The 24,389-nt window shown below is 45.0% G+C and overlaps 2 protein-coding genes and 1 long non-coding RNA gene across 4 annotated transcripts; 2 read left to right on the plus strand and 1 right to left on the minus strand.

Annotated features, from left to right (window-relative positions):
- Nucleotides 1–18: 18 nt before the first annotated feature.
- Nucleotides 19–23,865, minus strand: LOC122375598. Its single transcript, XR_006255422.1, has 3 exons — nucleotides 23,664–23,865; nucleotides 646–674; nucleotides 19–50 (listed from the first exon to the last, which is right to left on the minus strand). It is a non-coding gene; the product is annotated as an uncharacterized LOC122375598 (long non-coding RNA).
- Nucleotides 3,804–10,023, plus strand: LOC122375597. The gene is made up of 4 exons (XM_043355099.1): nucleotides 3,804–3,927; nucleotides 5,807–5,991; nucleotides 8,325–8,383; nucleotides 8,885–10,023. Exons 2-4 carry the CDS (start codon nucleotides 5,816–5,818, stop codon nucleotides 9,073–9,075), a joined length of 426 nt encoding a protein of 141 aa, XP_043211034.1. The 5' UTR covers nucleotides 3,804–3,927; nucleotides 5,807–5,815; the 3' UTR covers nucleotides 9,076–10,023.
- LOC122375595 lies at nucleotides 12,758–21,126 on the plus strand. Of its 2 annotated transcripts, none has more exons than XM_043355097.1 (4): nucleotides 12,758–12,907; nucleotides 14,308–14,461; nucleotides 14,823–14,908; nucleotides 19,919–21,126. In XM_043355097.1, the coding sequence occupies exons 2-4, from the start codon at nucleotides 14,313–14,315 to the stop codon at nucleotides 20,110–20,112; spliced, it is 429 nt and encodes a 142-aa protein (XP_043211032.1). In that variant the 5' UTR covers nucleotides 12,758–12,907; nucleotides 14,308–14,312; the 3' UTR covers nucleotides 20,113–21,126. The 2 variants fall into 2 exon arrangements, with proteins under 2 accessions (XP_043211032.1, XP_043211033.1); XM_043355098.1 differs by having other exon boundaries at nucleotides 14,312–14,461.
- Nucleotides 23,866–24,389: the final 524 nt, after the last annotated feature.

Here is a 24,389-nt window from a genome sequence, read left to right on the forward strand (position 1 = left end):
CCCCCGCTCGTCTCCGCAGCCCTTTTGTCCTCTCGTGTGCGTGTACGCACCTGCCCGAGGCGATAGGTCTTTGGGTCGGCGTTGGAATCGCAGCCCCGGGCTAAGATCTGTTTACCCGCACAGCTTCATTGGAGTTCGTCCGACCCCGATGGCGAGAGAGGTATTCAGCTAGGAATTCGGTCTGCCTGGTGAGCAGTGGTCCCGTCGAGAAGGATGGTGCCCCCGCTGAGACACACAGGCCGGAAGGAGAGAGGGCTAATTAGGGTGGTGAGTTCGCTGGGGAGTAGGGATATTGAGCCGTGTGTGTGTGGGAATGGAAAAGGGAGAGACAATGATGGAAAGAATCGTTTCACTTTGGGATGCATGTCGAGTACTTCGTGTCATTCATTTATCCCAACGTGCCTGTTCCAGCTTTCATGCTGAATATGTGTAAAAAGGGAAATAGACGTGTGTGTGATGGGAAATATTAAGGTTTGGTGCAATACATTTGTTTCCAATATAATCCTGTTATCAGACCTGAAGAACAATGCGTCGCAACACCACGACATGACGCAACACGACGACACCACGGCATTTTACCAAATGTCTAAAAAGTCGTCAATGTACGTAGTACGTACATCGGAAAAAATGGAAAATTCGTCTCACCGTTGTCAGGTTTTGATGCTGGTTTGCCTCTGTCAAGGAAAAAAGACTAAGTGAATAAATCAAGCACTGCCCCTCCGATAAACGATAAAACCTTGGCGCACAATCAACAAACAACAATTAACAACGCCAGTTTAAACTTTATGGTTGTTCGCCTATGGTGTTAACTTACATTTGCGTCTACCTTTGGCTCTCGCTTCCTACCCTTCCCTCCATTCCTCCTTCTCTCTCTCTCTCTCTCTCTCTCTCTCTCTCTCTCTCTCTCTCTCTCTCTCTCTCTCTCTCTCTCTCTCTCTCTCTCTCTCTCTCTCTCTCTCTCTCTCTCTCTCTCTCTCTCTCCCTCCCTCCCTCACTCACTCTCTTCCTATCTCTCCCCCTTTCTCTCCATCGTTCCACGCTCTCCACCCGCACGCTAACAGGACACGTCCTCAGCAGAAATTCCATCTTATCGACCATCTCTCACAATGTAGGCTACTGCTTGGGATACAGCCGACGACCAATCCCTTCGCGAGTACCAATCCATATGACGTCACCGGCATATATGACGTCACTCTCACGGAACGGCCGGCCGGCGACCGCTAACTGGCGATGACGCAATACATACATAGCCGCAGGCGACAGGATGAATTGGAACGGGCTTGGGTACACCTGGCAGCGCGTATGGAGATGAACAGTGAATACATCAGTTATGTAGGGCGAAAGGAAAGAATGACTGAGTTTTCCTCGTGTCGGAAGCAGTGACAAGCATGATTGCGAGAAATGCAGCTCTTGACCTGGTTCTTATTCATATGATAAAGTGATTGAATTGTTGCATGTATATAGGAAATAGGATGTTGATTGGTGGTGCTTATTTAAATGAATTAATAGGTACGTACAAGTAAATGGTATGTATACTTACCTTGGTGATAAAGGAAACTACACCATACAAGGCATCAATCATGAATGTGATTATAGCTATGCCTTACCCGAAACTAGTAAATATATGGTTTCGATTCTCACAACTTGGATGCAAAACATTTGAATTTATTGGTGATCAATTCATAGCCGCAATGTTTATTGTCAAGACATCAAGTGGTAACTTTTACTAACAATCATACAAAATGCCTATATATCAGCGATATATTTTATCCTAACGTGATTTATGACAATGTGGTCGCTATAGGCTAATGTGTGTTTTACTAAAGCCTATTTTTATTAAAACCGAGAAATTTTGCCGAAAGGCAATCAACTGCTTGGTGATCATTTTCTTCCAATATCTATCAGTTAACGCTAAAAAGTTTGTGCTGTAAATGTTTAAAATTACGAATGTTTCTTTTCATAAGAGCAAAGCGCCGCTCAGTTCTCACACCATTGGTATTTGCAATGGATTCATGAATCGTTGTTCACTACCAAATCATCCAATCTTTTTGTGCATAAATCAGGATACGGCGGGCTCGTAAAGCACCCATTCAACAGTTCTTAAGTGCTGGGCCAGACTGATGCCGCGCCTCTCCCTGTTTCAGGCTTATCTGGGCTCGACCTCCACGACTCGACAGGCTGGGAGATATACATATGCTACTGTTGCACAGTTGTGTGTGGAGAGTCACGGGGTTGTTGGATTCACCAAACTGGGACGCTGGCAGAGTCAACCAAGCCGCGGATCCGGAACTAGGACATATCAGCTGTGACTGTGGATTGACTGGCATAGTTTGATGAAGTGTTGTGTTTCTACTTTGAAGTTGATTCGTCATCGAATAACTCGCCAAGTGTGAACTAAAGTTTGATTGGCCTGCAAATGGGTTGTAAATTCGCAGCTATTCATGTTCTGATTTGAGCATTTGAACAAACAGTTTGCCAGTGCTCACCACCATTTTTCTGCACACACTCAAGGATACAACAAAACATCCATAATTTCGTTCGACAGACAGGTGTTTGTGGCCAAATACAAGCAACCACACAACCAATGCTCGCATCCATGCGCCGATCCATTCATAAAAGCACTCATCACGCCGCTCTTAGAATTTCCACAACCATGGACGAATACTACGGCCACTACGTGAGAAGTCGCTCTCGATAGTTGCAAGTCAGCTGGCGAACACTGTGCGGTTTCCGAATCGCACGTCATGTGACGAGTAAGCAGTAGTGGAGCGTCACGTTTCGCCTGGCATCGTAACGCTGACGTAACGCTGACGTGACGATCGTGACTCTGTTGTGATGCTCGTGATGCTCCAGACAAGACAACGTGACGTGCACATGCGTGGCCTTGAACTTGGAACGGAAGACCATGCGTGGGAAAATCACGAGCGACTCTGGGAGATGTGATTCAGGCAGGGGAAGGGTGATTGCGGGAGAGCGTTTTACAGGCTAATGAACATTTTTTAAAGAACATCCCTGCTTTCAACCCTTCAACAACTAATTGTTACAAAAACAGCTTCACTGATTGCAGAATATGCTCTCAGAATATGTTCATACGACTCTTGTGTGTGCAACTGCAGTGTGTATGACAATTTGATGACAAGTATTGTTACCGACTACCGTTCTCAACGGCAGGCTGCAATCCACCCACAGGCACAGCTGTCTCCTGAAAGTAGATGGAAATCCTGGCAAGAGGCTCATTCATAGCACTGCTTGGAGTGAATCGGCCGTTGAGAGCGTTTATCGCTTTGCAGGGATGGATAACCTACAACATAGCCGATAGCTATATGCCTGCAAAATTGCAAAGCGATCCAAATCTCAGTTTAGAGTTTGTGATATGCTGCAAGCGCATAGAGCTTTCATATGTTTTGTCCTGTCCCTTCGTCCCAACCAATTCACGATAAATGAATTTGTTAGAAAAAACGATTACATCTCACGTCACATATCGTTGTTCTGCCCTTTTTCTAAACATTTATACACCTCACGCACCAAGCTTCCAATTCCGTCTCGTTTCTAAACAGTAGCCCCATTCACCCTACTTCCGGCGCACGAGCCTCCCCGCCCCCGCCCCGCCGGGTGGGAATGCTTGCACAAGCGTAGGGGTGGGCGGTCGCTAGGTTAGGCATACCTAAACAGGGTGCGTCCACTCTTACGACTTTGTCCTGCCCCCTGTCCCCGTTGCACTGCCGCTGGACCAATCGCAGTGCGCCGCCGGCCGGGGCCCCTGGAGGCGCGTGCATAAAAACGGTCTGTATTCAACGGTGCCTGCAGGTCAGTGGCTAGATAGTGGGTGACGGTCGGACGAGCAGGACCGTCGGAGGGTCGCGAGTCAGTGACAGTGTGGCGAGGAGACGTCCAGTCCATAGCGGATACTCTATCACCCAACCACAGGTGAGAAGACCTCGCGGTGAGAAGAGCTCGCGGTGAGAAGAGCTCGCGATCCGAGCGATCCGGTCGAGTGTTGCTGAGACCGAGAGTGTTTGGAAGAGAAGCTAACTGCTGCGCTGCGGTTACGGCGGATGTGGTTACGGTTATGGCTTACGGCCAGCGTCAGATACTTTACCGTGAAGCAGCGGAGAGTAACCTTGCTGCTGAGCGCTGGATGGAGATTTAGTGACGGATTGTATGAAAATGGTTATCTTATTGGCCAGTCCATCATTTGCAGACGAGCGGACAATTGTAGGCGTAACGACCGTAAAATATGGATGATTTTGGTTTTCAATCACGGTTGATATAGCTACTCGTACTTCGATGAAGTGCGTGATAAATGTCGAACAACTCTATCTAAAGCAGGGCCAAAAATATCATACCAGTTGAGCTCAAATTCCTAGCAAAAACGCCATGAAAAATTGAGCATATAAGACTTGAAAGAGTTAACAGAACAACGAAAACAAAAACAAAAATGGCCTGTGACCAAGAGTAGGTTCAAAACTGGTCAGATTTCGCAAGATTGTCTCACCAGTAGCCCGCAAAAGCGGTTACGGGCTTCAAGACGTGATACACAGGGAAGCAAGATACTATCCACAAAAGCTTTTAGCTGGCATGCACAAGCTTAGTTTTGTTTATGGGCTGTTCAATGAGCACCAATGTTTTCGGAACATAGGTGCTGCAAAAGCACTATATTTGCATCAGGTATTAATACGACGCCTATTTATTCAGTACTAAAACTAAAAACCAAATTGGACGAACGATTGCCCGAGAACGGATCTTGAAAACTGACGGTCGCCGCTTTTGTGGTATCGAGAGACAAACCAACTAATTAAAATGCGATAAAATTCATGGAAGGAAAATGTTCACCAGGATTCGTTGGTAAAAGTCGCACTTTAATTTTACCTATCAGCGTATAGGTGAAGCGTTTTCGATAAAGGGAACTAAAACGGCAGCTGGCCAATTGCTGCCAGCCATGGTATAAGATCATCCCATCGAAATCGATGTATGCACTCAGGATATGTCGACAGGAGTGTAACCACGCTCAACAGAGTGATGTTGATGAATTGTCAAAGGGGGCACCGTCCCTAGGGGGGGCACACCATCGCCTAACGAGAGGGGCGACATGGCCGCAGAGATATGCGAGAAGAGGGTACTTACCTGTGAGGCCTATAAGGTCGCCTGAGCCTAGGGCCTATAGGTGCGCCCACATGTAAAAGAGGGACACCTATGAAGGCTATAGGGGCGATTCCGTACGGAAGAAGGGCGCCTGCATGCCAATGGGGATGCTTCTGAGGCCCATGGAAAAAGGGGCACCAATGATGCCCATAGGGCCTCCTTGCGGCCAATGAAGCCTGGCCTTGCGAAAGAAGGGCACCCATGAGGGCCTGAGGCGTCAAGCGGTGCCCGCGATGCCCACAGGAGTGTCTCCTTGCGAACGAGGGGCAACTGTGAGGCGTAAAGGGGTGCCTCTGATGTTCATAGCGGCACCTACATGGGAAAGAGGGGCACTTATGAAGCTTAGGGCGTTTACATGTGGAAAAGGGACGCCCGTGAAGCAAGATAGTCGTTCGTGTAGCGTTTGTCAGAGGTGGTGCGCCGTTTGAGGCAAAGAGATACTAAGGATATTTTGGAGAGAAGGACAACATCGGCACCCACATAAACTTTTTTAGAACTGGTTAATTGATTCAGAAGTAACCAACTGCGGCCAATACGTTTTATGGATGCAGCTGACCTAGGTATACCTAATTACCTACAACCAAAGAAAATGGCAGAATGTTTTGTTATCTGTGTGGATTATTCCCAAATAAAAGTCACATCTTGCCCGTTTGTATGACCGCAGAAACCAACCATGAAGTTCGCCATCTTCGTCGCACTGACGCTGGCCGCGATGGCATGGGCTGACTCATCCTACCAGAGCTACCAGCCCGACTACCAGAACTCCTACCAGAACGAATACCAAACCAACTATTACGACCAGCAGGCCGCGACCCCCTACTATCCGCAGCGCCGCCAGAGCTTCTTCGAGTGAGTGAAATAAGGCAACTGGTGGACATTTGTTTGATGTTAAATTGCGCTCATGTCCTTTTTTTGCAAACTAGATATATTGCAGGTATGTAAGATTTGTGCTGGGTGTACTACTTCAGTTATGTTCCCTTTGCCCAAGTGGTCACACCTGCTAGTATTTTTTTTGCGTAAGCAAAGAAAGCTGCGACGCGCAGCGCCGCGAAACTCGGTATAGTTTATGATACATCAATTTCGCATCGTTAGTAAAAATGTTGAGGTTGGGACACATAAGGTCAGGTCTCCACGTCAAGTTAAATAACCATGCCTCTAAAAAAGTGATTAATTCATTCCTAGACTTACATCCCAGAAGTTTGAAATTCAGGCTGTTGCATGAGGGATTCAGTGCCAACAATTTGTATATCTCGGAATTTTAATATCGGTGACCTAAGGTCAGGTCAATTTTGTGACCTCTCCATTATGCATAAGTAAATGGGAGAAAATTGATTTTTTTCTTTTGGCCGGAAACACCCACATCGGAAGACATGTGAGCATGACACGCTGAATAGTAAAATTGCACCTGTGACCCCTTTATGCCCCTCAGGTCATCTCAGGTCATGAAACGTAGGTAACTAACATTTTTTAACAATAACTTTAGACAGAAACATGCTAGAGCGCTGAAAGCTGAATACGAATCGAATTATATGCTACATCACCTTTTCTGTAACCTTGACCTGAGTTCAAACTTTCAAGTTGACCTTCCCGGGTCAACTTATTGCTTAATACATAGACGCTTCTCAATGAGATTAAATCGATGCCGCTAAAATCAGCGCCATACAAGCTTGGAGTCAGAAGTTATAAAAAACATTGTCCGCAAAAACGTCCAATTTTGAGTTTTTTGCCCTCTGGAGGCTAAACCGTTGACCTTAGGGTCAAACTTGAGAGAAATACTCAGAAAGGGCTTTGAAAGAGCTATCAAATGCGCATCTCTGTAGCGCTGTAGCTGTAATGGTTTCCAACGTATGCGCCGTTTTGTGAAAAGTTCTCAAAATCGAGAAAAAAGTCGCGATAATCATACCTTTGGTGACCTCCAGTGACCTCAGTGATGAACTGATCGAAAAATGTCCTGTATAATTCTGAAGGATCTTATAGCGAGCCATCTAGTGCTTTTACCGCGTCTTTCTAGCTTGCTTACTTTCCGATATAATGTGGTGTGGCCAAAAAAGCCCCCACCCCACCCCACCAAGGTGAATCTGGCTAAGAGGCCCATCCGGGCGTGGGTTGAGTAAGAAAATAGCTCAAAGTTAAAATGCTTAACCCTCGCCGGCACAGGGGGGGGGGGGTTGATTCGACCCCCTAAGGTTGTTCGCGAATAACTCGCGTAAAAAGCGGCCGATCGCGACGAAACTTTCAGTACCCTCGCATTGATCAATTTTGCACCTACCCTTAAAATTTCATGACCCTGACCCAAATGACCTTTGACCTGTGACCTCTTTTCCGAGACCATGTTTGGCCGGAATCGCGATTCGGTGTATGTCAGCTCGCATTAGCCGCGCGTTTGCAAGCTTTTCGTGGTTTCAAACGTTCAAACATGTGATTTGATGTTGCTCCCATACATTAGGGTGGGTGTCAAGGTCACCTGAAGGTCAGGTCCAGTCATTGACCTTTGGTGACCTCGGGTGACCTCGGTTCACTTTTTCGAGTTTTACATGTTTCTGGGCTAGTTTTTTTAGCTGAATTTGAATTTAGCAACCATTTGAACATTTACGAAGTAGTTATGAGGCCTTCGTAACATGTTACGAAGCTGCCAGAGGCGGTTGACACGTATTACGAATACCCGTCACATCCTCTACCGGTTGACCTCACCTGACCTGACCCGACCTGGTCTAAATGCCTAAAGACATCATCTCTGATAAAACTAACACGATATTCGTGATCAGCACCCCGGAAAACCACATAGCAGCCACACTTTACGACTTTCTAACAGGTCCCGATTTTCCCGGTTTTCGGGTCATTGACCTAACCTGGAAGGTCACCCGATGACCGAGGACCTTAAAATTGGGTATTATCGGCTTCCTCTCGTGACGGGAAACACGCTCGTTTTTCCGCAAAGCCCTAGCTTGATCAGGGGCCAACCAACCCCCCCCCCCCTTGTGCCGTCGAAGGACGCAAAATGGCCTGTGCCGGCGAGGGAATGAACGCTAAAGAATATACACTGAAACGTGTTATAAGCGTACGGTAGAAAAGAAAACATTGGACAATTTGAAACCAAGGAATGACAACAAAACTAAAAAATAACCTGGTGAGTTGCCACTGTTTTGAAGACTTCGACGATGTGTATTTTCGTTTTGTTTCAGAACTGTCAGCAGCCTGTTCTCTCCAGCAAACCGGAGGCAGTTTGGACTCGGAGGTGGATGTGAGTAATCCTTCTCTTGTTCTGCTCTTGGGGTGCTGCAGATAGGTTATGGTAAAGAAACAGTTCAGTGACAGTCATTTTGATGAAATACAATGCATTAGGAATTTATGAAGTGGTTAGAGTAGCGAAACAACTCTTACACGATTGCGAAAAGCATAGTAAAACCAGTAAAACACACATTATCTTCATCGTTTCCATGGAAATCTAAATAAGCACAAGTAGATGCTCAAGGAGCTATCAGTATTTTACATACATAGAACATTTTCAAAGCAGCTCGATGCTTTAAGCTTTCAAAAAAAAGATTCAGTTTCGTTAACCACTAGCTGACCATTGGCATTGACAATGACCATTGGCTATTGTAGGTTTCGGAACAAAACCTACAATAGTTGACTCGCGTACCCTGTGTATTTCGGAACGACTCGTAATTTCCCGGAGCGACTCAAGTTTTCTCCTTACTTTGTGGCTGCACCTTCCACTGACACCATTTGTTTTCTCTGGCAGTTTTCGGCATCGCCATCGTCGTCGTGATTGTTGTTGTGGTCATAGTTGGCGTCGTTGGCTTGGTTGCGGCCTTGTCCACCGGCCTCACCTCGTCCGGCCGTGGCCTGGACACGGACGAGTGGGAGGTGGACCACTCGGTCTGGATGAACCAGCTCCAGAAGGACTTTGAAGACTCGTGGAGCACCGAATAAACGGTAGAACGTTTTTGTGGTGATGCGGGACTGTTCTGAAAAGTTATAACAATTGTTTAGTGGATGATCAAAGTGAACGTTGCGGAAAACGAACGCAAAATGATGTCACCACCAATGAGGCTGGAACTTGATATTGTTGGTCATTTTAGGCATACGCAGACTGATATATTGCACAACTGTGAATCGACCTTCGCATCAAAGGAGCTCTACAGGGTGAAACATTTCATAGCTAGACTGAAGCTATGTGATTGGTTCTTTCACATTCCAATAGAATTGCTTGGTTAATCGCTGGTTGGACAAGTCTCTGATAGTTGACTTGTGCGTCATGTTTTTTTTTACGATTCGAGGGTTTTAGGGTGAGACCGCGTGGTATGCAAGTTATTGACATTATCCTCCACTTGCTTACATTATATCAAACGTTATCTTTTATATATCCTGATTTTCACTTCGTGAGCGAGAACGAAAGGCTTTCTCATACATCTATTATCAAGCTCCACCATTTTACAATGCTGATTTTGTTCAATGCGTCGTAATAATGCTCAACCTTGGCATGCACTCTGCCAAACTAGTCAGAAATACTTCAACTTAACAATCTTTGATGGGCTTGTTTCTTGAAACGGCAACAATTCGACCCACTCTACGCATTGAGCACCACTGCCTGTGTGATCCCTACGGTTAAATAATTCTCCTCTTTAGACATGTTGCGTCGTGAAGTGTGTTACAAATCTGTTAGCGTTTTGTTTCGCCGTGCGTTGTTGCTGTTGTTTTATTGTGTTGTTAAACACGCTGTTGTTGTTTTGTTGCGTATCGAACCCGCTGTTCAAACAGCGTCTGCTCATATCCGTTATTCGTGAGTGAATACATTGTTGTGGCAATCAAACAATATGTGTTGGACAAACTGGAGAGCGCTCGCCATCATTGGTTTACATATACATACTGGTCTTGCAATGCATAGCTTTCATTTTAAACCCGCGGCCCGTTGGGATCTGCCGAGCCATAGACCTCTGTACACAGAGGTCTATGGCCGAGCAACGCGCCCCATTGGGGGGGGGCGGGGGTATTCCCCCCTCCCCTAAGATCTCGAGAACCATGCAACATACCGACAAGCAGCAAACGGTATTGGATAGCCCCAACGGGAAAATGGCCGCCGGGCTGAACATTCTCAGACCTAGACATCATAGGTGTAGGAACGTTTTCGAAAGTGGGGGGGGGGGGGGGGAAGGCTCCCAGAGGCACAAAACCTCACCTACCCCCAAAATCCATTTTCTCCTCGGATTTCGGCCACTTTATTTTCGCAAGCATGCTCAAATTGGTTTTAAAAAAGTGACAATAAAAAATCGACCAAAATCTCGGGGAGACTCCCGTCCAGAAATTAAATCTCATGGACGCGTCCCCCTGGCCTCCGCAGCCGCGTTGGCACCAGGAGCGGATCCAGAAATACTTCAAGGGGATGGTCATGAATCGAAGTAGTGCCCCTACCTATACCCAAAATTAAAACCTCAACTGATTTCGGCCACTTAATTTTGGTGGTGACCTATTTTAATTTTTTATTTATTTATTTTTGCCCTGGCAGGCCTGTGGTGCCCCTGGCGGGCCTGTGGTGCCCCTGCTAGACCGCAGGTGCCCCTGGCAGGTTTGAAGTGCCCCTGGAAGGACCATGGTGCTCCTTACGAGCCTGAAGTGCCAGCGACAGGCCCATGGTGCCTCTGCGAGGCCGGTGGTGCCCCTGCGAGGCCTGTAGTGCCCCTGCGAGGCCGTGGTGCTCCTGCTAGGCCGCTGGTGCCCCTGGGCCCTGACAGGACTGTGGTGCTCCTGACAAGCCTGAAGTGTCCCCGACAGGCACGTGATGCCCCTGATAGGCCCAAGGTGCCCCTGCGAGGCCGGTGGTGCCCCTGGAAGGGCCTTTGGTGCCCCTGGAAGACCTGTGGTGCCCCTGACAGGTCTGTGGTGCCCCTGGCAGACCAGTGGTGTTCTTGCTAGGCCGATGGTGATCCTGACAGGCCGGTGATGCCCCTGTCAGGTCTGTGGGGCCCCCGATAGGTCGGTGGTGCCCCTGGTTGGCCTGTGGTGCCCCCGGGCCCAAGGGGCATGACCCATGTGACCCCACCTTGGATCCGCCACTGGTTGGCACCAATGCGAATTCCAGAAGCATCCAAAAACATTTTTTTATTACGAGCGAGCGGTCAGCAAAAGGTGTGTGTGTGTGGGGGGGGGGGCAGTTAACATTGCTGGCCCCCATTCGAAAGTGGGGGACCATTGCCCCTGCCCCCCTGTTCCTACGCCTATGCCAGGAACCGATCAACTAATGCAAAGCCGCCTAGCATAAATTGTTAGTTTACGCCGTTTACGCATTCTGCTGCGCCAGTATTGTCTCTCTTTGCAACTCGCGCTGCCCCTAAGCTGCCACTTATTGCTTCTGACAAAGTTACCTTTCATTGGGTGGAGGAAAATTGCACTCAATAACGATGAAGCACAAATGGAAATCTTCATGGAAAGGCAGGCCAGAGAACCGTCAAGTTTGTTCTTCGGGGACGATGGTATATACAAATACATTAAAAAGTTCGGCAAAAAGTGGGGGGGGGGCAGTTAACATTACTGCCCCCACTATGAAAAGTGGGGGCCACCACCCCCCCCCCCCCCCGTCCCACCTGTTCCTACACCTATGCTAGACATCAACAAAATAAAATGATAATGCATGATTAGCCAGCTGATTTACTTCGCACCGTGATAATTCTAAGTCAGCAAGAGCCTTCGTAAGTTAAATCACCGAGTGGTAATGAAGCATTGGAATATTCATCGATCAAATAGCCCAATCCTCACAGCGGGCTCGAAGTCAATGTTTTTTCTTTTTGACACACCACATGTGCGGTCATTACTTTGCCGCAGATTGAAAGGCCCTGCGCAAGCCATTTTAGAACGATGAAACAACTTTATGCGCTCAGCTCAACTTTACTGACCGGCTGATATGCAGAATGGCTTAGTGTTTCTAGTATTTGGGCTCTAACATGTCCAAAATACAATGCCACGGCAAGCCTTTGCCTTGGATATTGCCAAGCTTTATCATTTAGATAGCTTACGCGGGTGCGTTTTGATACATTTTAATCGAAAAAGTACAAAAGAAAGTTTATTTATGACAGCGCTTTACTTGAACTGACGCCTGACTGAAACAAGTAAGCGATTAAATACGTCGATTATTATCATAGTAAGCATTTGCCCTTCTTTCTTGTGCTCTAGTGATGCTATTTTTGTCATAGTCATCTAAAATTAGCAAAGTAATCAAGAATATTTCACCAAACCCAAAACCAAGAATGCGTTCTCCAACTCTTCGCAAACTCTGCATGTCTTATTCTGCATGCCAGCCGTTCTAATTCTGGTCAAATGACTAACCGGTCACGGTCAACCCGCCCGGGGCACCTGTTCAGCGTCCCGGCCACCTGGGGCAGGTGTGTGTGTGCTCTGAGCCCACACTGCCCGCTCTGTAATCGGGGCCGGAGTAGGTCGAGCCAACCGTACGGCTGCCCTGGGAGTGCTGTGGTCGCCGAGACTCTCTCATGGTGCCGGCGGGGACATTGCAGGCGGCTCCTCCGTGAGCCAAAATCGCCAGGAAGAGAGACGGCCCCGACGTTTAACGACTGTGCATAAAAGCGGCCCAGTTGCACTGATTGGCACAGTTGGCTGTGTGTCGGTCGGTGAGGCGGTGGCACGCGCTGGTCGGACGGCTCGAGGTGCACGGGGAGGCGGGAGGACACGCCACGCAGGGAGGACGCACTCGGGAGGACGCGAGAGGACACGAGTACGGGCCAATATAAAAAAACGGTCGGATTCTAAACAGGTGAGAATTGAGCTTACTGATATGCAAGCTAGGTACCTCTGCTACTGCTTTTAACCACTGATAATATTGAATATTTTTGCAAGTCTAGGGTACAGTCCAGTCATTTGAATAACCAGGAAATATTCTACCATTTTTTAAAACGTCGTTCTTATTTACAAAAAAAACACGAATTTGAAAAAAAAATCCTTCTTTACCTGAAGTTAACTAACTACTAACAAAATTCCCTGCTTCACTTTACAAATCAATTGAAAGTTATTTTCAAAATATATTACATCCATAAATTATGAGTTCTATGGAAATCTTAGATATGTTTATAAAAGAGAGGCATATTTATGATAATTTTAGATGCCAATGAAAAATGCCCAAATGCTTAGCATGACCGTATGACCATTTCTTCTTACTGGCCAATGGGACAAAAAAGAATTTTGCAGTAACTTTGAAGACACTTTTATACGAAAAATGCACAACTTCTTACACAGCCTGAATATAAAAACAAATAAAGTAGGTATGTATAATTAGCTGAAAAAGCACTTGAAATGTGTCGCGCTGGATCGCCTATTCCTGAATGATTTGATAACCGATTTGTGTGATCTGAAAGACTACCTCCCAATTTCGTATTATTTTTTAACTTCGGCATTCCCGGAGATCGTCCAGAATGGTACGTGTCCCTTTGTGATAATTTCTGAAACATGATCTTTCCTTGTTTAACTGGGAGAAATTACGCTTCATTCGATCACACTTCAAAATTGTTTTGATTTCAGCAAGAAGGCTTGCATGCATCCTATTTTTGTGCAATAAAGCGAGTAATTTATTAAAAGTATGCAAAAGTGACAGTTCCAGGCATGAGAAGGCAGCATGAGGAAAGCAAAGTGACCGTCTTATTTTCTTATCCTGCTTACCATGACTGCATCACTAAATGTCAGTCCAAAGAGAATTAAATAATTGAAACCGTTTTTAATTGCTTAACAAAGCATAAAAGCGATGCCAAGCATCCTTATTTTACCATCTCTGGGCTGTTTTTGAATACTTATGAATTTAACTGTTCCTCCTGCTAAGCTTGAAATGCATGCAAACTGTCAACCCCGCATACTTATGAATTTAACTGTTCCTCCTGCTAAGCTTGAAATGCATGCAAACTGTCAACCCCGCCATGGCGAACCGCATTTCTTTCATTCCTCGAACTACAATTCACTTGCAAAGACATGCAAGCTTTTCGAAACCCTCAGCTGCCACTTGATAAGCTAACGCGCGACATCCTAAGCGGTGCCTAGTGGTCTGTGCTTAAGTTATCTAGCTTACTCCACAGCTGAAATACCAAGCTAATCTCTAACAAACACATGTCTGCTATAGCAAGATTACAATCACATCGTTACATTTATAAATCCCGCCATCTCCCACAGATAGTATGAAGCTGCGGTGTATCGTCCTAGCTGCGCTGGTCACAGTAGTGGCAGCAGACTATTTAGAAAACAACGGCTACTACGAACAGCCTGCGGCGCCCAGTCAGTACTACGGGTACCAGAGGAGGCGCAGCGCAGGCGGAGGACTGGCCGGGTAAGATGAATTTGATGGTGGTGACAGGGAAGTGATGAGGGACAAGAATCTAGCTGGTCAAGCTGGCAGTCAGCTGTCAATTGTGGTTTAAAATAAGTTTCTGTTGGTATCAGCTTATCACTGCATCTTTTACTACGGTATTTTTCTTTTTAGAGTATTAAGCCACAATCACATACTCGTATACCTAAAATTATTTATCTATCGTGTTTGTTTATGTAAAAGAACACTACTGTATGAACATTTTTGATCACATTTAGATCACAAGCTAGTTAGTAGTTACCTCACAAATCGTTTGTGAATATTTCCTATCCCCGCACGATAGTGAGACCTCCTGTCGCTCATCCCCCCCCCCCCTCCAAAGGTTCGTGCGCCGTCTGTTCGGGCGTGGTGATGTTCGTCGTCAGTTCACCGGCACGGGAGCCACCGGGGGAGGAGGTGTCCTCGGAGGTGAGTGGATAGGAGGAAACGCAGATATGTAAATAGACTACTCATGGATGGGATAGTACAATACTATAGTACTGTAGTATAGATAGGACTTTATCAACCATGGACGACTGATAGAATAACATAAAGACGGTAAAGGAACACTAATATGTCATCTTTGAATATGAAATCCGAGAATTCGCGAAAATAGAAACTACCAAAATTAAAGGCATTAGCCTCGGCATTAGCAATGAAATTGTAATCCTCTGTATAAAATTATTGGCATGATTTTCAAGAAGCTTTTCGCTTCATTATACTCACACCATAGGGAAGGTATCAACGTATTTCGCTGTTTATTTTTGTGTTTTGAAGAGAACAAAATAAACTGAACTTCACTGAACTGAACGTGCAAAAATGATAAATTTTGCTAAGCTAATCAGACATGTACATTGTACACAATACCGTTAGTACCTACTCTCTCAGGACTTAATGGCGCCAAATTAAAGAATCAAACGAGGCTGACTGAATTGGAATTCTAGTTACGCTCTGTTTCTTGCCCTAGAGCAAAAATACCCTAAATTTATCATTTTGCTAAGAACTGTCACAGAAAACTGGATTAATGGAATCTTTTTAGTGCCTCCACTTTTTCATTGCTTTCTCTTGCAACGAGCAATTCAAAGTCCGCCGGCAGTTGCTGGGATATTTCGCCACCCGCCCTTTGCTGGGGAGGGGGGGGGGGGGCGTTAAACGCCCCCGCCGGTAAACGAACGAACGCGATGATACCATTCAGATGAGTACTTGAAAGTTGAATTGTGAGGTCACAGGTCGGGTCAAGGTCAGGTCAAACACCTGAAATCGGGTTTTCAGTAGCATGGAATTCAGAACATCACAATGGGCGCCTCTCGTCATAAACTCTGTCAAAACGGTGCACAATCCTTCATATAAGGCCTACAAGAGTGTCAGATCTATGTAGGGGTCAGTCAAGCATAGGTCAGGGTCAAGGTCAGGTCAACCGGGTAGGCACATATCCCCGAAAATCAAAACTGATATTCGCAGCCTGTGACACATGTTTTGTGGGTAATTTGGGGCGTAGAAAGCGATGGTGACATTCATTTTATCATAGGCGTACGTGTTTGGTTCAAAAAGTTCAATTTAAGAAATGCATGTATCATGGCCGTGAAGTAGTCACGAGAAATCGCCAAGATTCTTGGAATATTTTGGAAAATACAGAACGATAATCAAAATCGAAGATAACCATTTGATTGTTCATGGTATTTGCAGTCTAATGGCGTTTACGGCATGTCTGTATGTGTATTCTCTGATTTTATGATTTTCTAACGTATGCCCTTTTTGAACGAAAACTCAGAAATTATGACGTCACTAAATAAATAGCCTGGATAAATAGAATTTTCGCCTGTGCAGCTCTCACCACTTACCACTTATTGGGGCTGAGTGCCTCTGTTTCTAGGTCACACTCTAATTAGTCACCAAATTTTATACTTTACCGTCTTTTACGTCAACCTACTGAAGCCGACTGACGATTAAGATCGGGTTCAGACTTATTCTACCGATTGCTGGGACTTTCATTCATATTTGACTTATTTCTTTGGTGTTCTTACTTTGGCTTCCCCACATTTTACTTCGATGTCATTGTTTCGAAACCATCCTTGGAGTTTCAACATTAACCCACGACCGCCTGGGGGGGGTCGGATCCGACCCCCCCCCCTCCGTTTTTCTTGAATAACTCATGAACTACTTTCGCTATCTACTTGAAACTTGGCATACCTTCTCCCCCATCAATTTGACGTCTCCTGTGCAATTTTTAAGAAAAAATTTCAAATTTTTTTTTAGATATATCGATTTTAGTGATGTAACTACATGGCGTTTTTAGTCAAAAAGTGGGAAATGTTTAAAAAATCGCCAAAAATCAGGGTTTAAAGCAAATTTCAAATTAAGGACAAGAAAAGACGCAGCTCGACGAGTTCTTTAAAATGGCTATCTCGGATTTTCCAGAAAATGCGTTTTTCACCCCTAAAAATTCAAAAAACTATATTTTTTGGAAAACAGCTAATAAAATCCAAAATTTTGGGAATTTCCAAAAAACCGGAGTATATGTTGTAGACCTCTATTAGAACATTAGATGTCCCAAATTTCAACTTTCTATCTTGATTTTTGACCCCCAAATTGTAAAAAATAGCTCCAACATGCATAGGGCATGGTGACGTCATAAGCATTTTCGTGAATTAGAGGCACTTCTGAACATCGCATGTGAAAAATAATGGCACCACTAGATTCCTGGGACAAAGCTCGTCTAGAAAAGTGCATTTTTATGTCAAAAATAAAAAGTTGAAAAATTGACCTTTTTTCTCAGCCCTCGTATAGTATAAACGATTTTTTATGCTTTCAATGCACACTTATCACTAGTACAGTGACTTGGGGTCACATTTAACCATTACCATCGGATTAGGCGTGAAAAATAAGCCATCATGTGTCGCACGCCCATGTAGCAGAAATTGAAAACCGTGACCTTTCGTGACCTGACCTGACCTTGACCCGTACTTAGTATGACCCCTATACACACATGGTACCTTCACTAGGCCTTTGAGGTCATTTTTGGTGAGTTTCGAGCAGCAGCTATCGATTCCGCTGTCCGTAAGCCTAATCATGCAAAACCCCTGAATTTGACCTTTGACCTGACCCAGGGTTGTATACGACTCAATCAATAGCAATCAATTCAATCACGACAAATTTGGGAAACCAATCAAATCAATCAAGTCAGAGCAGTTTTCGGGAATTGATTCAATCGACTCAAACGCGACAATGAAAGGAATCAATCAACTCAATCAAACGACTCAAACCAACACATACATTAGGTTTTTTGCCCCACCAACTTGGAAAAGTGTCCATAGCAGTCTGGTGTACCTACCTACCTACCTTCCTACCTACCCACAGAAGAAACATAAAAATATTGTCATTTAAAATTATAAATTGCCATGCCATTCAAAGTTTCTATGTAATAAGGATGGATACCTAGTGATGGACAGGTGGATCATGATATTGAGGTTCAATGGGTAGAATTGGAGCAGAAGTTTCATTTAATGGGTGCAAAATAACCCAGTAGTTGACTCGCCCCTTAACCCAAATCACCACCTTTCACCTAAAGGTTGTCAATTTAATTTTGGCCATATTCCAACTCCATTTACACTAAATATCAGATATTCCGGTTGAAAGTTGGCTGCTCGGATTTTGGCGTTGTTCGTGATTTGGACAATTTACCCTACACCACGTCTATTTTAATGGATAATATGCATCAATAACATATTAACCATAGGGAAATGGAAATAAATATCTTACCTGCATGTGACGGTTTCAGTTAGACAGAGACTGACGGGCAACCTGAAAAATCTTTCCACACAATGTGCATTTGAGGCGTGGGATGTTGTCAGATTGGGAAGGAAGAGATTTGAAGTATTTAGCGGTCCGCGACTCTGGACGTGGCATGTCAATGTTAGGTACCTATGTGAAGAATTCAAAACATTTAATTGCAATACAATTTGAAACTGTTAGGACTGGGGGATAAGGATGAGGATTAAAAATATATTTAAAAGGAAATGGAGATGACAGGGACTCTGGAACCACAGGATAAGATAAGGACAAAGGAAGTAGGAATAAAGAAAATTAAAACGCGAAAACGGCACGGTGCGACTGTGAATAAAAGAAAACGTTTTGCCAATAAGTATGCTAAGCTTTTATAAATCCTTATTCTACGTGTTTTGATTTTTTGTAAGATGACGTCATTGATTATCATGTTCTATGGTAGATCATCATAAAATAAATCGGTTGTACAACACCAATTTCGTTTTAATTATCATTTCATTTGAAATGAAACCACTTAATAATATTCGGTAGAATATTTAAAGGAAAATGAAATATATTAAATATGTTATGCTTAGGCTCTCAGGAGAAAAGGATCAACAAACGTTCTGCTGCAATTTAAACAATGCAGCAAATTAGCTATTAATTGGTATACGTAAACGTAATTAGCGAGACGAAAACGGCTCTTTTGTTTCAGTTATTTTTGTAGGGGTTTCAGATATTTATAGAGTTCAGTGGGTTGTTTCTGAGGAGATGTGGAGATGTGAATTATTAATTAATCACACTTTATTAGTATATAGGGCCTTGCACTTTATCATCTGGATTAAAAGAAAAAAAACGTTTCCTGCTGAGTGCAGAAAGGTAGGTAGGTGCATCGCTAGGTTCTATCACCAGGATTGGAGCAGTTATGAGTTATTGCAGTTGAAAGTCAAAGTTGGCCGTTCATGTTTAGGCCCTGTTCTTTATTTGGCCGTGACCTCATATTGCAGTTGTGATGACAATTGACAAGCAGTTTTCAGTGTAGTTTTGTGATCTTTGATGTCATCAGTTGGTGTCATTATTTTTCATCAACTAAAACTTATTTGAACTTTCCATTCAATCGACTCAATCATACGAGTCACTCTAATTTTCGGGAATCAAATCAGTCAACCAGTCGCTAAAGTCAAACGAGTCAGTCAACCAGTCATCTCGAAAAGTCAATCGACTCAATCCAATCAACTCAAAATACGCGTTGAAACAAATCAATCAATTCAATCGACTTGATTGGTATACAACCCTGACCTGACCTTGACCCGAAAGTTGACCTCAATCTTAAAATCTTAAGAGTGCTTTGGGAAGGTCTCGTAGAGACCTTTCGAACGCCGCCTCGCGGGGCTCGATACGACCATTGGTTCTCGAGATAACAGGGGGGGGGGGTCGGATCCGACCCCCCCCCCCAGGCTGTCGTGGGTACGGAAATAGCCCAGGCGGTGCCGGGTTAACCACTTTTGAACCTAGCTATCTCAACATTAACCACCTTTGAATTTGAGGATGCCTCAAATCACATGCCACTGATTGCCATCGATAGCTGACTCTTTGAATGTAACTTTGTCTGTGGCGACCGTGTGTCTCTCGTCTCTATTTTTGTCTCTGACCCCTTCTCTCCCCGCACTCTGACAGCGGACTCTCTGGGGTCGATCCTGCTCCCGATTGTGCTGGTGGGGCTCGGTGGCGCCGCCCTGGTGGCCGCCATCGGCAGTCTTGACCTCAACAACTCGGGCCGTGGCCTGGACACGGACGAGTGGGAGGTGGACCACTCGGTCTGGATGAACCAGCTCCAGAAGGACTTTGAAGACTCGTGGAGCACCGAGTAAGCTTCTGTGTGTGCAGACGAACGTTCGGCGACCGATTGGCGGCAGTTAGTCGCGTTGGCTCACGTGCGTCGCCTTTTGTTACTTGTTGTGTTACCAGTGTGGATGTTGTCACCGGGAAAGTACGCCGATTGGCGTGCATTTTCATGAGTGATGTTTGCGTGTGTGGCTCCGACAAGTTGAATGTGTTATTTATGGTCTTGCCTAGCTGTCGCAATCAAGTCATTATCTTTCCTATAGATATTTATTTCCCAAACATGACATGATAACTTCAAGTCTGCCTGTCAGGCACCGCACTGTATATTATAAGTCGTTTGCGCTTTCCTTTTATGAAGGTAACATGCAAAACTAATTTGTGAAAAAGCCTTCCATCATTTGCATTGAAATGTCTCTAATTTATTCCATCGTCTGCCTATTTTCTATCTTTGTAATTAAAACATACCGATGCAATTTTGTTTTTGTTTTGTTTTTCTCCAACATCTTTGGCTTCATGTGAACACATTCGTCTTCTATGTCTTTCCATTGGTCGATCTAATTGTTTTCTTATCTTTTTATTTTAGCTTTCCAACATTAATTGTTTTTTGTTTTGTACTTTATCGGAAAAACAGCGCTCATACATCTTTGGGACGAAATTCTGAATTGATGACATGCTTTCTAGTCGCTTTGTATTTCCTTTTAGGAACCACATGACAGATAACACCAACCGCTTTTATTTCTTCTGCATCGCTTTGTCATGACATAATATCTTGTATGATACCTGCTTACGCTTGTCATTGTTGCAATATCGCGATGCCTGAAGAACTGTTGATTGTTTTAGTTATACATGCTGTCGGCTTGTTGAGCATGGAGCGATGACTTCTGTGTTCATAATCTGTCTTCCTTTTTTTGCGATGTGTGCACTATCGTATCGCTTATGTTTAAAACAAACAAGTAACAGAAAATGTCAGGTCGCCATACGCATTACTCGATTTCCAGTCAAATGTACAATATGCTTGACATAAACAGGATATTTATCAAGTTGTGTGTTGCACCATCACTTGTTCGAAGCCCGTACACTCGCGCAACACGCTATTTATTTCTGGTCATGAATACAACAGGTTGAATGATTATTTGCAAAAGCATATTTCGAAAATGGCATAGATTTTTTTAAAATAAATTTAGTCCGAATGGCTGAATGGGCGGATTTGAGGAATCAGAGCCCGCACTAAGCATAGCTTGTTGTGCTGACCCTGACCCCACCACCCGATCGCGCAATTCCAGTTGTATGGCAGAATTTTGTCCGAACGTTTAACGTGCCCTCACGACTGGACACGGTCCCCTCCGCTCACTCACGTTACCTGGCTTCTGTGCGGCCACTGCCACAGATCGTAAGTCAAGTCAGAAACGCAACATTTTCGGAATCTATGTCAGAAAAAAATTCAAGCAAAAACATCAAATAGCTATCGGACAACAAAATTGCAATAACCATATTATTGGGTGAGATTCTTTTGCGATATTTAGACCATTTAGCCACGGGCAAGCGCCGTTAGATGACATGACCAGGGGGAGGTACTCGGTGGTGAGCATGGCGAGCGGTATGAAAAGCGGTATGACGAGAGGTATGACGGATAAAGGAGTATGGTGACTGGAAGGACGCTTTCTTGGCCACCGCCCTCACCGGCTGCCCGCTGGTGCGACGTCAACACAGAACCGGTAGTAAATTGTGATCGAGGATGAGATGGGCTGGTCCTAAAGAAAAGAAATCACGCCTGAATAGGTAGCCAGCGACACTCGGGCAATATAACAACAAGGTGGTCGGCAACGCATGTCAACTGAGGCAAGGCCACATTAGAACTGAGGCGACTGATCGCTAGATTTTACGCCAATCAGACACAGGTCAATGTCACGTGACTTATTTTAGAAAAAGAACATTCATTTTTGAAAGGAGAGTTGGTACTATAAAACTCTAAAAATATAGCAACAGAAACATTAAGCGTCAATTGTAACGTAGGAAGCATTGCCCTTCTTGACGCTAGCGACAGCATGGAGTTTGCGCATTTTCACTGTAGGTGTCGCTGCCGTCGCTCGAGCTGCACTTCGTTCAGTTTCAGTGGAGGCGAGGGTCCGTAGCTTTGTTGAAATAGATGACGCAGCATAACCACAGCCGTAATTTACGGTTAATAACTGAGCATTCAAGTTCAGACCATTATTCATTTTTTCATCTATCACCTGTCGTTTGTTTTTCGTGTGGTTTGACCACAGTGGATCATTTTAAGATCTCACTATACCCAAATGACAACTTTTTAGGGACAACCGGCACTAAGAGCATTCAGCAGTACGCTTGTCGCTGGAGGGTTTAGATTATCTCCCTTTTTTGCATTCAAAAAAGGTGGTCGTAGAAAAACGGAGAAACGGCAAAATAAAGATTTCAACTGAAAAAAAAAACTGAAGCAAGGTTGACTTGGTCAGCGCAGGTCAAATGTTAGACCCTCGCCGGACCTATTGGTTTTCTACATACGCGCCGGCCGAAGAGCGTGGGTACGACCCCCTCGCCGTTTCGCCCCTGATGGAGCAAGAGCGTCGCGGAACAAACGAGCGTAGGCGCCGTTACGAGACTTAGCGATCGGTATCCGATTTTAAGGTCCTAGGTCAACCGGTGACCTTCGAGGCCAGGTCAAGTGGCCCAAGGTACGGGTTCGGGTTTTGGCAAAAAAAAACTTCGCAAAAAATGGTCTCAGAGCCGCGATTTGGAGCCGCGATTTGCCTTGCTCTGGCGCGTCGAATGGCATACTTTAAATTGGTGAGGTCAACTTGAGGTATTGACCTCGGGTCACGGTAAGGTCAGAGCCCAAGGTCACGAACTTCGTCGAAGAAGGTCAAGTCGCAAGTCATTCGATTTGGCAGGTCTTCGCGACTTCATTGGTGGCTTTCCGGACTCGCTAGCTCAATATGATTAGGAGTTATGGACGAAAAACTCTTATGACAATATTGACGTCATAAATGACGTCGTGCAAGGTCAACAATGCAAAAGTGAAGCATCACAACTTTCAAAGAGTGCATGAAATCACGATTCCCTATGGTTGATATAGATTGACATCGTTCCCGGCTCCAAAATAGCAGTTTTCATTTTCCCCCATTTGCTTAAAATGGTGAGGTTATGTAACTGACCTGACCTTATGTGACGTTCAGTAAAAATCCCCGAGACATACAAGTTGTGAGTGAGACCTCTAATGGATACAAGGTCCTGTAGCCCTAGTTGCGACATCTGAAGACCGTGCAGAGGTTCACTTATGACGGCATATGTCAGTGACCTGACCTGCCACGAAAATGAAGTTGGTGTCAAAAGATCCGGCTTGAATCAAAGATCAGGTATGATGCCAAGTTTTCGCTCTCCATCGCCGGCATGTTCGGGGTTATCGCGAAAAAAACCTAAATTGCCACTTTAAAATTGTCACTTTCTACCTAAGGGGGAGGGCAGGAACACACAATAAACTATTGAGACATGCGTTTGATGCAGCTTTACTTATAGACATGTCTCAGTCTTGAAAAAAGTGAAGGAATCGTTCTGACATTACCTTGAACAGCGTTGCTCCTATAGTGCGCTTCTAAAGTTCGACGAAACAAGTCCACAGTTCTTGGTCGCCCTTTTCACCGTTCACAGTCCGCCTCCGCTCACAAATTCACACAAATACAGACAACACTGCTTACTGGTTTATTTATTCGACTCGCTATACTGGGTAAGTTTCCACACATGAGCCGCACCAGTGAGCCCCGATGACTGGTACAGACTGATGATTGAGGTCGCGGGGTCGGGGTCACGGCAAAGGCGCACACAGGGTCGAGGTCGTAACAGAGGCGTGTTCAGAGACGAGGTAAAAGTGGTCAGGGTTGGGTCGTAGCAGGGTCATGCGAAAGGTGAAAACAGAGCGCCCGTGGTATTTTCATCAAGGCTCTTGAAATTCATTTGCGCAGAGCACGTGACCAAGAGTTCGACTTGGCCTGTGGAAAGCATAGGGAGAGGGAAAACTTCTTAGTGGTCACGTGACTGGATATGGCAGTATGCCATATCTCATGCCCTCCAGTGCCCTGCTTCACCGTCCACCGTTAGATGGTGTGTTTACGATGTGTTACAGAATCTTGTTATGTTACGGAATCTGGAGCTAAATGGAGATGTGTCGCCGTTCCAAGTGACTAGAAAACAACAAGGTCACGCGTCAAGCCTGATGGAGAAACTTGGATAACTGCCTTTAGATTCGCTGCTGCTTGACTTAGTTATGTCAGACCCATTGGAGCTAATGAGG

The sequence above is a fragment of the Amphibalanus amphitrite genome, unplaced genomic scaffold (assembly GCF_019059575.1).
Source record: "Amphibalanus amphitrite isolate SeventyFive unplaced genomic scaffold, NRLGWU_Aamphi_draft 001879F_arrow, whole genome shotgun sequence".
Lineage (NCBI taxonomy): Eukaryota > Metazoa > Arthropoda > Thecostraca > Balanomorpha > Balanidae > Amphibalanus > Amphibalanus amphitrite.

Bases quoted from the DNA above. Each gene is read 5' to 3' on its own strand.
- LOC122375597 (XM_043355099.1), top strand. From the start codon at position 5,816: ATGAAGTTCGCCATCTTCGTCGCACTGACGCTGGCCGCGATGGCATGG. The intron at 5,992-8,324 runs GTGAGTGAAATA...GTTTTGTTTCAG, and splicing joins CGCCGCCAGAGCTTCTTCGA to AACTGTCAGCAGCCTGTTCT. The intron at 8,384-8,884 runs GTGAGTAATCCT...TTTCTCTGGCAG, and splicing joins GTTTGGACTCGGAGGTGGAT to TTTTCGGCATCGCCATCGTC.
- LOC122375595 (XM_043355097.1), top strand. From the start codon at position 14,313: ATGAAGCTGCGGTGTATCGTCCTAGCTGCGCTGGTCACAGTAGTGGCA. The intron at 14,462-14,822 runs GTAAGATGAATT...CCCCCTCCAAAG, and splicing joins GCAGGCGGAGGACTGGCCGG to GTTCGTGCGCCGTCTGTTCG. The intron at 14,909-19,918 runs GTGAGTGGATAG...GCACTCTGACAG, and splicing joins GGGAGGAGGTGTCCTCGGAG to CGGACTCTCTGGGGTCGATC.